Source organism: Lactuca virosa, chromosome 7, assembly GCF_052849685.1.
Source record: "Lactuca virosa cultivar CGN04683 chromosome 7, Lactuca_virosa_CGN04683_v6, whole genome shotgun sequence".
NCBI classification, from domain to species: Eukaryota; Viridiplantae; Streptophyta; class Magnoliopsida; order Asterales; family Asteraceae; genus Lactuca; species Lactuca virosa.
In genome coordinates, this window is record NC_136432.1 from 26,719,684 (window position 1) to 26,732,375 (window position 12,692).

At 41.9% G+C, this 12,692-nt stretch overlaps 1 protein-coding gene and 1 non-coding gene across 2 annotated transcripts; one reads left to right on the forward strand and one right to left on the reverse strand.

Moving 5' to 3' along the window:
- Nucleotides 1-543: 543 nt before the first annotated feature.
- LOC145128104 (small nucleolar RNA R71) lies at nucleotides 544-650 on the reverse strand. Its single transcript, XR_013716705.1, has one exon. It is a non-coding gene; the product is annotated as a small nucleolar RNA R71 (small nucleolar RNA).
- Nucleotides 651-1,754: 1,104 nt separating this feature from the next.
- On the forward strand, nucleotides 1,755-2,189 carry LOC145126482 (uncharacterized). Its single transcript, XM_079061843.1, has one exon. The coding sequence runs from the start codon at nucleotides 1,755-1,757 to the stop codon at nucleotides 2,187-2,189; it is 435 nt and encodes a 144-aa protein (XP_078917969.1).
- The last annotated feature ends 10,503 nt before the right edge of the window (nucleotides 2,190-12,692 follow it).

Here is a 12,692-nt window from a genome sequence, read left to right on the forward strand (position 1 = left end):
TCCGTTTTCAGCAAGAAGAAGAGCAGCAAATCAGGAGCATCCAGCGCCTCTTTGACAATCGAAGACCCAACTAAAGAAGACGCCGAGTACGAGACCGAGGAAGAAGAAGACCCTACATTCGGTCACGTTTCCGATTCCGACGACGAATTAGCTATTCTCATGGCTAACATTGATGAAGTCCCCATGGGGGAATGGAAGAAGAGGATACGCGATGATACCGGACCGGGACTTGTGCAACCCGCAATCCCCGCTATTGCTACTTTTGAGCTCAAGGGTCACATCCTGGCTCTACTTAAGGAGATCCCCTTCACAGGCAAAGACCACGAAGACGCTTACAAACACTTGGACGAAGTCAATGATGTAGCTTATTATTTCAATGTTCCAAATGTGCCTCGGGAAACTCAGCTACTTCGCATGCTTCTGGTTACTTTGAAGGGTGCTGGCAAGGATTGGCTCAAGTCATTGCCCCCAGGATCTATCACTACATGGGCCCAAATGAAAGAAGAGCTCATTGATCAATTCTGCCCGCCATCCAAGATATCCAAGCTAAAGAAATCCATAGCTAACTTTGAACAACAAGCTGGAGAATCACTATATGAAACGTGGGAGAGGTACAAGAGCCTGCTAAGGAGTTTCCCACATCATGACCTCAATAGTCAACAAGAAGTCTCCATCTTCTATGATGGAGTAAATGTTACCACTAGGCAATTACTTGACTCGCAAGGTCCACTCACGAAGAAGGCACCTCCAGTGATAAAGCAACTAATTGAAGAATTCTCTAAGCATTCTAGAGAATACCATAATCCAAGAAATGATGTGACGAAGGGGCCGCCTATGCAGCTTCAGAAGACTTGTCAGCAGTTATGGCTATGCTAAAAACCATGGATAGGAGGATGGATAAAATGGACCAAACGATACATGCTATTCGGGTGGGTTGCGAAAATTGCAATGGGCCTCACCTTACTAGAGACTGCGATTTGGATGAGAATGGCAACAAAAAGGTGCAAGTTTGTTACTCAAGTGGGGACCGATATGATGAAGAATGGCGTAGACCAAAGAAAGAGTGGCTCCCTTATGACGAGTACAAGAAGGCTAAGGAGGAGAAGTTCAAGCAAAAGGGAAGGGGTTTTTACCAAAAGGAGGAGCCATCACAAGAAAGAAAACCAAGTTTGGAAGAAATGCTTACCAAATTTGTAGCTGCTTCAGAAAAGAGACATAGTGATCATGATGCTGCAATTCAAGAAACAAGGACCATGCTTAGAAACCAGCAAGCATCTATCCACAACATAGAAACGCAGCTAGGGCAACTTGCTCAACAAATAAACCAAAGATCACCGGGCGAACTTCCTAGCAAAACCAAAAACAACCCACGAGGCGCGCACATAAACATAGTCACAACAAGAAGTGGGAAAATAATCACTCCTCTGGCCCCTATTCAGAATGAAGCACCCAAAGAATCACAGAAGGAGGAAGCAGAAAATCAAAATCTTCAATCTGACAGCTCTACTCGCTGAGTACAGAATATGGACTCGGCGAGTCCACTGCCAAATCCGAACAACCAACCCCCTGAAAAGTTTTACCAGCCGTCATTGCCATACCCAGCCCGAGCTAAGAAAGTGAAGCAGGAAGAGGAGTACCAGAAGTTTCTAGATCATATAAAGGCTCTTCAAATCAACATACCCTTCATCGAAGCTGTTGCACAAATGCCCAAATATGCAAAGTTCCTTAAGGAACTTCTCACTAATAGAAGGAAGATGGAGGAAGTGAAGAAGGTAGTCCTCAATGAGAATTGCTCAGCCGCCATGCTCAACGAACTACCAAAGAAGAAGGGTGACCCGGGGAGCTTAACTTTACCTTGCCAATTTGGCAATTTAGCTACCACTCATGCCTTGGCTGATTCAGGGGCAAGTGTGAATTTAATGCCTTATTCATTCTTCAAGAAGCTGGATCTCCCGGAACCAAGACCAATTCGTATGGCGATTCATTTAGCTAACAAGACAATCACTTTCACAAGAGGAATATGTGAAGACTTAGTGGTCAAAGTGGACAAGTTTGTATTTCCCGCTGATTTCATAATTCTAGACATGGAGGCGGATCCTCAAGTCCCAATCATCCTTGGAAGACCCTTCCTCAACACGGCAAGTGCTATAGTAGACATGAGGGACTCGAAGCTCACTTTGCGGGTATGAGAAGATTCAGTCACATTTGGGGTTGATCAAGCTATGAAGTATGCACGGAATAGTGACGACACGACATTCTCAATTGACATGCTTGATGAATTATTGGAGGAATGCATAAGTGAAGATTCCAGCAAGTTCACAATTTTTGATGAAGAATTTGATGCAGAAAAAGACTTAATGGACATCGAGAGGCTGCTGGAAGAAGCTGAGTTTGAAGAATTGGTGAGGCAATCTGACACTTCAACTCACCGAGTAGGGCCGATCTACTCGCCGAGTCCAAGCGAAAAAAAAACAGAATTCGTAAAGTCAGCTACCAACTCGCCGAGTCCCTTACCTACACTCGGCGAGTACAACAAACAGAACCCAAAAACTGAGCTCAAAAAGTTACCAGAACATTTGGAGTATGCCTTCCTTGAAGATGGCCATCAAAAGCCAGTCATTATAGCCTCTGACCTTTCCAACTCTGAAAAGGAAGAACTAGTGCAAGTTTTGAAGAAGCGAAAACGGGCCATAGCATGGAGCATTACCGACATCAAGGGAATAAGTCCCTCTTATTGTCCACACAAGATTAACCTGGAAGAAGGAGCAAAGCCGGTTGTGCAGCACCAAAGAAGACTAAACCCAAATATGCAAGAGGTGGTCAAGAAAGAAGTGGTTAAGCTTTTAGATGCGGGGATTATATATTCCATTTCCGACAGCCCGTGGGTGAGTCCGGTTCAAGTGGTGCCCAAGAAAGGAGGGATGACGGTCATAACCAACAAAAAGAATGAGCTTATTCCGACACGAACGGTAACCGGTTGGAGAGTGTGCATTGATTATCGAAAACTAAACGATGCCACTCGTAAAGACCATTTTCCCTTACCCTTTATTGATCAAATGTTAGAAAGATTATCGGGCCATAGTTATTATTGCTTCCTAGACGGATTTTTGGGTTATTTCCAAATACCCATAGACCCATTGGACCAAGAAAAGACCACATTCACTTGCCCAAGTGGGACTTTTGCTTATCGACGCATGCCCTTTGGGCTATGCAATGCACCCGCGACATTTCAAAGGTGCATGACAGCCATATTCCACGACATGGTGGAAAAATTCATGGAAGTCTTTATGGACGATTTTTCTGTTTTTGGATCTTCCTTCCATGATTGTCTCACAAATCTTGACCTAATGCTTGCTAGGTGTGAAAAGACCGACTTAGTCCTTAATTGGGAAAAATGTCACTTTATGGTTAAGGAGGGTATAGTTTTGGGCCACAAGGTTTCCAAATCGGGAATTGAAGTGGATCGGGCAAAGATTGACACCATTGCCAAATTACCTCCACCAACTAATGTGAAGGGTATTAGAAGTTTTCTAGGACACGCGGGTTTTTACCGGCGTTTTATCAAAGATTTTTCTAAAATAACTAGACCTCTAACACAATTACTCCTAAAAGATGCACCATTTAATTTTACTAAAGAGTGTTTAGAGGCATTTGAATTTTTAAAGGAAAAATTGACTAATGCCCCGATCATTGTTGCACCAAATTGGAATTTACCATTTGAAATAATGTGTGATGCTAGTGATTTTGCATTAGGAGTTGTCCTTGGTCAAAGGGTTGATAAGCACTTCCGACCCATATATTATGCTAGCAAGACTTTAAATCCAGCCCAAGAAAACTACACCACCACGGAAAAGGAATTATTAGCTGTGGTGTACGCTTTTGATAAATTCCGCCCTTATTTAGTTTTATCTAAAACAACTGTTTTTACTGACCACTCTGCTATCAAGTATTTGTTTGCCAAACAGGATGCCAAGCCAAGATTGATACAATGGGTTCTACTTCTTCAAGAGTTTGACATAGAGATACGCGACAAAAAGGGAATGGAGAATGTAGCAGCTGACCACTTGTCAAGGCTTGAAAACCCGCGATTGCAAGAAGATAGAGTTGGAGATGATTTTCCGGACGAGTATATTATGGTGACTGTGGGAGAAGAACCATGGTTTGCAAATATAGCTAATTACTTAGCTAGCAATTACATCCCAAAAGATCTCACAAGTCAACAAAAGAAGAAATTCTTTTCCGAGATAAAGTATTACTTTTGGGATGAACCATATCTTTTCCGAAGCTGCACGGATGGAATCATACGAAGATGCGTGTTCGGGAATGAAAGCTGGAAAATATTGGAGCAATGTCATAGCGGGCCCACGGGTGGACATCATGGAGCACATTACACTGCTAAGAAGATCTTTGACATTGGGTTTTACTGGCCCACGATTTTTAAAGATGCAACCCAATTTGTCAAAGAATGTGATGCATGTCAAAGAGCGGGAAACATTTCATCTCGAAATGAAATGCCACAACATAGTATCCAAGTGTGCGAAGTATTTGATGTGTGGGGGATCGATTTCATGGGACCATTTCCCATATCCAAAGGCAACAAATACATATTGGTGGCGGTGGATTATGTATCCAAGTGGGCGGAGGCACAAGCCTTGCCAACTAATGACGGCCGGGTAGTGGTGAGGTTTTTAAAGAAGTTATTTTCAAGATTTGGGGTCCCGAAAGCTCTCATAAGTGACCGAGGCACTCATTTTGCCAGTGATCAACTAGAGAAGGTGCTAAGTAAATATAGGGTAACCCATAAATTTTCAACATCCTACCATCCACAAACTAGTGGACAAACCGAAGTGACAAATCGAGCTTTAAAGAGAATCTTGGAGAAATCGGTGGGGAGCAATCGAAAAGAATGGTCGGATAAGCTAGACGATGCACTTTGGGCCTTCCGTACAACTTTCAAAACCCCTATTGGTACTACACCATATAGGTTAGTTTATGGAAAGCAATGTCATTTACCGGTGGAGATAGAGCATAAAGCTTTTTGGGCTTTAAAGATGTGCAACTTCAACATGGAGGAGCTCAAGAACAACCGGTTAATGCAAATGAATGCTCTTGAGGAACTTAGAAATGATGCATACACTAGTTCTTTGATCTATAAAGAGAAAACTAAGAATTGGCATGACAGGAGGATCAAGGAAAATAAAGAATTTCATGAAGGGCAAAAGGTGTTGCTCTTTAATTCAAGGTTAAAACTCTTCTCGGGCAAACTCAAGTCAAGATGGGATGGTCCTTTTCTGGTAAAGAAGGTGTTTCCACATGGTGCTATAGAGCTATTGTCAAAAGATGGCACCCCGTTCAAGGTCAATGGACATAGAGTCAAAAAGTATGAAGAAGGAGTTCCAAGGAATGAAGGCATGGAAGAGTTAATGTTGCTGGAAGGGATTGCAGCCACGTAGAATGGGAGGAGTCCAGCTAATGACTCCTTAAAAAGAAGCGCTTCCGGGAGGCAACCCGAGTTTAGAGTTTGCATTTCTTTTTCCTTTACTTTCTTTTTAATTCCTTAGGATCTTTTTCATTCATCTTCTTCTGGAAATATGTTCTAAATGATTGCTTGAGGGCAAGCAATGCCTAGAGTGTGGGGTGGTGGGTTAAAAAATTAAATTAAAAAAAAAAAAAATCAATTTTTGTCAAACTACAAGCTTTACTCGCCGAGTAGGTACGAGTACTAGGCGAGTGCTTGTCTAAATAACCAAAAAACCGCGTAAAAGCATTTGTACTCGGCGAGTAGATCGTTTGTACTCGGCGAGTAGCCAACTTACACAGACGGTATAAAAATCTGAGAAATAAGGGTTTTACCCATTTTACCCACACACTCGCCGTGCACAGCCTCCTTCAAGCAATTTCTGTGATTTTTGGCTTAATCCTCGACTTTCAAGGGAAAATGTATGATCTTTACACTTAAAAACTCATCAAAGGTTCAAGCTTTATCACTGATTTGCCCCTATTTAGTCTAGATTCGGATTTGGGGGTTTCCTCAAATTCTAGGGTTTTAATTTTACCATGAATTAGGAGTTGTTAGGAGAATTTTCTTTTGGTTTAGTGGTTAATGGACTTAGTACAGCAAACCCCTGTGCAAAATTGGGTGTTTTAAGTGACCCATATGTGTTCGACAGATTCTGGTCCCGATGTTCATCCTACTCGCCGAGTAGGACATGAACTCGGCGAGTAGGAGGCTATACAGATCTGTTTTATTCAATTTTAATTACTGGGTGTTGTTTGTTTGTGCTTTCTTAATGTTGTCATGCAGGTACCATGTCCAGACGAGGTCAGTCTTCAAGAGGGGGAAGCCAAGGGGACATCCCGTGGCTCTCGTTCCGCCAAATCACATCCAAATCGTCTCAAGCCCGTGCCAAAAACAAGTTAGAGGCTTTAAAACAGAAAGAGATTCATTTACCCAATGCAGTGGATTGGGATTGGATGGGGAAAGTTGGTTTGGAAGAAGAGCTAACACCATATTTGGTGAAAGAATGTAATTTGGGGGATTCAACCATCATATGTGATGCTTGGTTACAGCTTTTCAAAATTCAAGAACCGGTCTACGCTGAATTATGTTGGGAGTTTTTTGCTACCATCTCATTCCGAGGTGGTAGTGAGTACTACAATCCCAATGTAGTTTCCTTTTCTCTTGGTGGGGAGCTGCGACAATGCAGCATGGCTGAATTTTCATGGAGGCTTGGAATCTATGAGCAAAGCACTATGTTGAATGAAGATTTTGAAGTTTTTTTAGAGAATTGCCACAAAGATCTCCCCGAGGGAGTGGTTGCTTCTACCTGGTGGAATACTATTGCTAACCGGGTGTACATCCCATCTACCGCACAGGAGGGTCACATACGTTCACCGATCCACCGTCTCGTTCATCGGTTCATTGCCAGCACGATTAATATGCGAAAGGACTGGGACAAGGTCCCGACCCTTGACATCTTTTATCTTTGTAGTATTATTACTCCCGATGTTTTCTGCAATCTCCCCTATCACGTAGCCAAGTATCTTGCTGAAGGGGCTGTTAAGGAGAAGATGAACTCCAAGATTAATGGAGGGATGTTTGTGACAAGGCTTGCAAGGTCATTTGGGGTATTAGATTTGCAAGAGTCAAGGGCGCTGACGGTCATTTATCCCCCTCCGTTCAACACCGCATTATATAGGAGGGCAAGGATTGTGGAAAAGTTTGGTGATTCTTTTTCTATTCCTCATGCGGATGAGCCGGCTATCCCCGAGGAGCTGGGAAGGCGAGTGAGGCAAAGAAGCGAGCGGGTACGGGAAGACCCACCGGTTATTCCGGTGGAAGAAGAGAACGATGGATGGAATCAACTTGAGTACCGACGCTACTTGGATGATATTGGAAGAGGAGTTAACTATAACAATCAATCATTTGGCTATCTCTTCCAACAAATGAACATCGCACCGAGACCTGGACCCGGCTACCCCCACATCATGAGTTGGGAAGAAAGGATGAGGAAAGGCAATGAAGGAGGAGGAAGTGGAGCTGGAGGAGCCGACATGGATGATGAAGAATGAAGAATGTTTCTTTTGTGTTTTTAATTTATTTTCGTGATGTTTGATTTGGACAACTTGTTAAACTTGGATGATTTTATTTCTTGTTAGGACTTTTGGTTGCTTTCACTTTTGTCTGCATTTTTTTCAGGATTGGAAGGTTAGGATACATTTAGAAGTCTTATGGGTCAAGGTTCAAGTAAGGAATGTTCAATTGAGAGTGCGAAGTCTTTTCCATTAAGTTCGAGTCCGTTAGAGTTGGGAGTGTAGAGTGCTTTATTACTGAAGTAATTAGAAAAAGAGTCACTGAATTACCCCAACTCAGCACTTCAGTCGTGTACTCGGCGAGTGCATGGACAATTACACGACTTCTCTGCAAGTTAGCAACATACTCGCCGAGTACACGACTTACTCGCCGAGTCCATCATCATTTTTCGGATTCCAGAGTTGTTTTGGGCACGTTCGTTGCAGTTTTATCCAACTCTTTCATAGAGAATCATTGCTGGAGGTTTCTAGGAGCTGTATCCTACATATTTGAGTCATTTGCAAGTCTACCACACGCGACATGACACCCAAGACATGGATGAGCTGTTCCCATGTTTAAAGTCATTCAAAGATGGAGCTAAATTGAAGATGATCAGCCTCGCCACTGCTATCCCAGGGGAGTTTGTTCCAATTCCCTCTATACTTTAGTATTTTTTTCTTTATCATGCATAGCATGCAATGGGGGCATTGCATGAAATAAGTGTGGGGTAGGGGGTTGGTTGAACCTTAGCAAATTTAGAATCCTAATATCATAATTTAGGTTGAACCTTAGCAAATTTACAATCCTAATATCATAATTTAGGTCTATTTTTTAAAAACAAAATTTGCACTATTGCATACCAAAAATGTTACTTAGGATTTAATTTAGAAAATTTTGGTAAAAAGTAATTAGGATTCCATGTTAGAATTGTGTGGATGATTGTATGAAGACCCAAATGTTTAGTTGAGCCTATATACGTTATAGTGCATTTGTGGCCCCCTTATTCTAGTGAAATCATGGGACAAAAACACAACCTCGCTTAGCCCGAAGGATGCAATATGTTTAGCATCGTGTACTTGAAATGTATCTAGGAAAATTGTTATCATTAATCAATAAAGGTTGAAGTTGAGTGCCCCTGCTTAAGCATGTAGGTATTGAGTGAAGAAAAAAGTGAGTTACATGAAAAAAAAAGAGAATTACAAAAGAAAAGTTGTAAGAATTTTTGGAGCATCAAAGTCAAATATGAAATTAGAAGATCAAAAATTCCAAGAAATTCAAAAAGTTGAAGATACCAAAAACCAAACAACAAAGTGGTGAATTCAAAGAGATCAAAGATCAAATGCCAAAGAAATGAAGAATTCCAAAGAGCTCCAATGTGGTATCATAAATTGTAATTATCTAGATTATGTATGCTTGGGTTACTCAACCAAAAACACCTTCAGGTTAAGAGGTTTTCTGAGGATGGATTCGGAGGGATGCATAAAATGAGCATAGTTCGGGGTGAGTGGGCGAATGTTTATGAGGATTGTGAGTATTTAGAGTATGGGGGTTATTAGGAATTTTAGAAACAAATGTGCGCGTTGCGGTCTTGGCATAATGGCTGGGTTCGACTTGAGTTGTCCTATGTGATTCTAATGTGTTAAAATTCAGTTTTGCTTGGGGGCAAGCAAAAGTCAAGTGTGGGGTATTTTGATATGTGCATAATTAATCATATGTTTAACATATATTTCTATTCATTTTTGGCTAATTATATGCATAATATGGACAAAAGGTACTTAATAATGCTTATATTGTGTTTTCAGTCCAAAAAACATGCTTGGAAGCAGAAAGGAAAAAGGAGAAGCAATTAGAGACCAAAGAATGAAGAAAAAGGGAAAACTACACACTTACTCGGCGAGTCCACGCATGTACTCGGCGAGTTCATTAGAATGTTCCCGAAAGAAAAGTCAAGATTCCTTACCGAACACGGATTTCACACTAGTACTCGGCGAGTCCACGACCTACTCGCCGAGTAGCCCCTGTTTTGTGATAATTATAAATAGCGGGTCTTAATCTGATGGAAGGACTTCTGGAACCTTTGGGGAGAAGCAAGCTGCGATTGAAGAGCCAGAAGAACCCTAGAGAACGAAGATACAACCTAGAATCCAATTCCGAAGAAGATTTGAGGCACATTCTCATCATTCTACTTAAACTATTGTTTCTCAATTATGGTTAGACAATTAGAATTCGTTTTATTGCTGTTAATTACCTCAATCATGAGCTAAAACTCTTAAACTTCTGTTTGGGGATACAAAATTGATATTATGGTTTGATTAATGGTAGGATTAATTAAATATTGGTGATTTTGTTAATTTTAGCTTGTTAAAGAACCTTGTGTGTGAATGATAACTAATTTTCTGTTAATAGGAAGATAATTAAATAGTATGAACATCTTTTAATTATCAACCCCATATGTTTATGTGACCACTTTATCATATGTCTAGGACTAACGAACGTGAAACTAGAATTAATAAGAAAAATTAGGTAAATTCATGTGTGAGCTTGTTTGATGACCATCAGCAAGAGGTTAACTAAAGGACCAATTTAGTTAGCTATTACAAGTCTAAATTAACCCGAATAAATAATCTAGTGAATTAAATTAAATTAGACAACTGATCATTGTTTGAGTTAGTTTGTTTTCTAAGGATTATCGTAGCGAACGCAAGGCTAATCACTTGAATCGGTAGCCAATAGAAGAATTAATCCATTGCACTATTACCATAATATCAACCATAGGATCAATTGATTTGAACTAAACAGAAGTCCCTTTTATTATTAAATTCAGTTAAATCTTTGTTTTTCTAGTTCTTAGCCTAAGTAGTATTAGTAAGTTTCTAGTCTTGTAAAACTAGAGAAAACCCATATTTACTATTTAATTTAGATAAAATTAGTCTTTAGTTTTAATTTACCGTTCCCTGAGTTCGACACTCTACTTACCCAACTATACCACTAAAAGACAGGTTCACTGCCTTTGTGTGCTTAATTTATAACTCAAAAGTAGGATTAAAACCAGTGCATTTCACACACATCAGAGGGGCTATTATTTTCAATATGGATAGAAGTTTGGAAAGGAACGGGACTTATAAACCCGTCACCTTGCAACCCTAACCCTAGCCACTTATACTTCAGCCGTCACCTCTCCTTCCTCCATCAGCGGCCGCCACCACCCTTCACTCCGTTTTCCGATCAGCAAGGTCGCCAACGACGTTTTCTACGACCGGAGACATCGAAGACCGCCGGGTTTGGTTGTTGCTGCCTTGCACCGTTGTTGTCGTGGTTGGCCCGAAACCCCACCGAGACCAAAGTGTGGGTCGTGAACGAAGAACAAGAACAGGCCGCGAACGACCATGATGCCACCGATGTAACTCCTGCCGCCGGAGAAACGGAGAACCCCGAACACCGACATGTGGGCCGTGAACGGCTAGCTCCTTCCACTGTTGCATTGAAGCCGTCAGAGCGCCGCCACTGTTGCATCCGCTGCCGGCGAAGAACGTGAAGCGACGGAAGGAAAGCTGAGGACTTCGGGAGAAGCTGGAAGAGCTGGAACGTGGCTGTGACGTCGCGAAACCTTCCTCTTCTCTGGTTTGTTTCTGCAACGCCGCCATTACCGCCTTAAGCCATCGTTGTGGTTGTTGCTGCCGTCACCGCGCACCAGCTGGTGGGTGGTTGCGTCCAGTTTTCCGAGCACGGGTGTATGGGTGTGTTTCTACTTATGATGCGCATGTATGATGTGTATGTGATTTGTTGGCCAGAAATGTAAAGGGGCCACCATGGCCAACAGCCATGGTGGCTGCCACCATAAACCACCACCGGCCACCACAAGGGGTAGCTGTGTGTGTGTTATTTTATGAGTGTGTGTGCTATTTAGACATTATGGTAAGTTGTATTGTAATCTGTATCAGAATAATGAAAAAGGAAAGTCTAAACCACCACCGTGAGGTGTTGGCTGCCGCCAACGGCCACCGTGTTAGGTGGCAGTGTGCCTTGCCTTGTTGCGTTTGATTCGGTTGGGATGCTTGAAACTCTAATGGGCCCAATGAAGCCCTAATGGTCCTAACAAACCTAATTGATCATAGGACCTAGTTATTGGGCCTATTGGGCTAAGACCCTGGGGACAAGCCCACGGCATCCATATATGTTTATATGCATGGCTATGTGATTGATATGGATATGTGATTGATATGGTTTATGTAGCTTCTATAGCTAATATTGATTATGTGATTATGTGGACTGTGTGGGGTACGTTCTGGGGAACTCACTAAGCTTCGTGCTTACAGTTTTGTTTATTGTTACAGGTATCATCGATTTGGAAAAGAAGACCTCGGATTGATCGCATTGCACACACCTATGATTTCCGCAATGAATGATTTTGGGATGAACTCTGATAAATGATTTACTTAACAATGATTTGAAATGTTTGAAATAAATGGTATCAATGTTTTAGCTAAAATAAAAATGAAATTTTTACCCTTGTTTTTTGGGTCGTTACACACGTCGTAACCAGCTATATGTCACGCGTGACTGCTCCTCCAGATGTGCGTTCTCATTCTTGATTCATCATGCCGTGACCTCCTTATGGTTACGTCGTGACTCATGGTTTTTTCCAAAAACCATGTCTTTGACTCTTTATGCCCTACACTGATCCATTTTGGAAAACGAGTGTTACAATTCTCCCCCACTTAAATTACATTTCGTCCTTGAAATTTGTCCTTACCAATCATTCTGTAACAGCCCCCTCCGAATTCCCCTCGCGGGATCTTTCGAGACCAATTACTCCTTGCTCGAGCCATCGCCACACTGGATGCCCGAAACTGCGACTAAAAACCCTAAGATTTCCAAAACCAGGTGTGTACGCTAAACCTGAGCGGAGACTCCCCCAAGGTCAAAATCGCGTCCCCTAACAAAGAATGAAGATCAACACATCACAACCAACCAAATCGAGAAAAGTCGGCTCCCTCTCCTTTAACTTAAAACTCCATGAACATGTCTATCTCTCCAGCGTACAAGGCCTCCCTTAACGTCAACCATGTTGACCAAAACTCAAAGGTCTGACCCCAAACAAAACCTCACCGACCTTACG

What these genes read in the sequence shown, in the direction of transcription:
- LOC145126482 (XM_079061843.1), top strand. Translation starts at nt 1,755, where the DNA reads ATGGAGGAAGTGAAGAAGGTAGTCCTCAATGAGAATTGCTCAGCCGCC.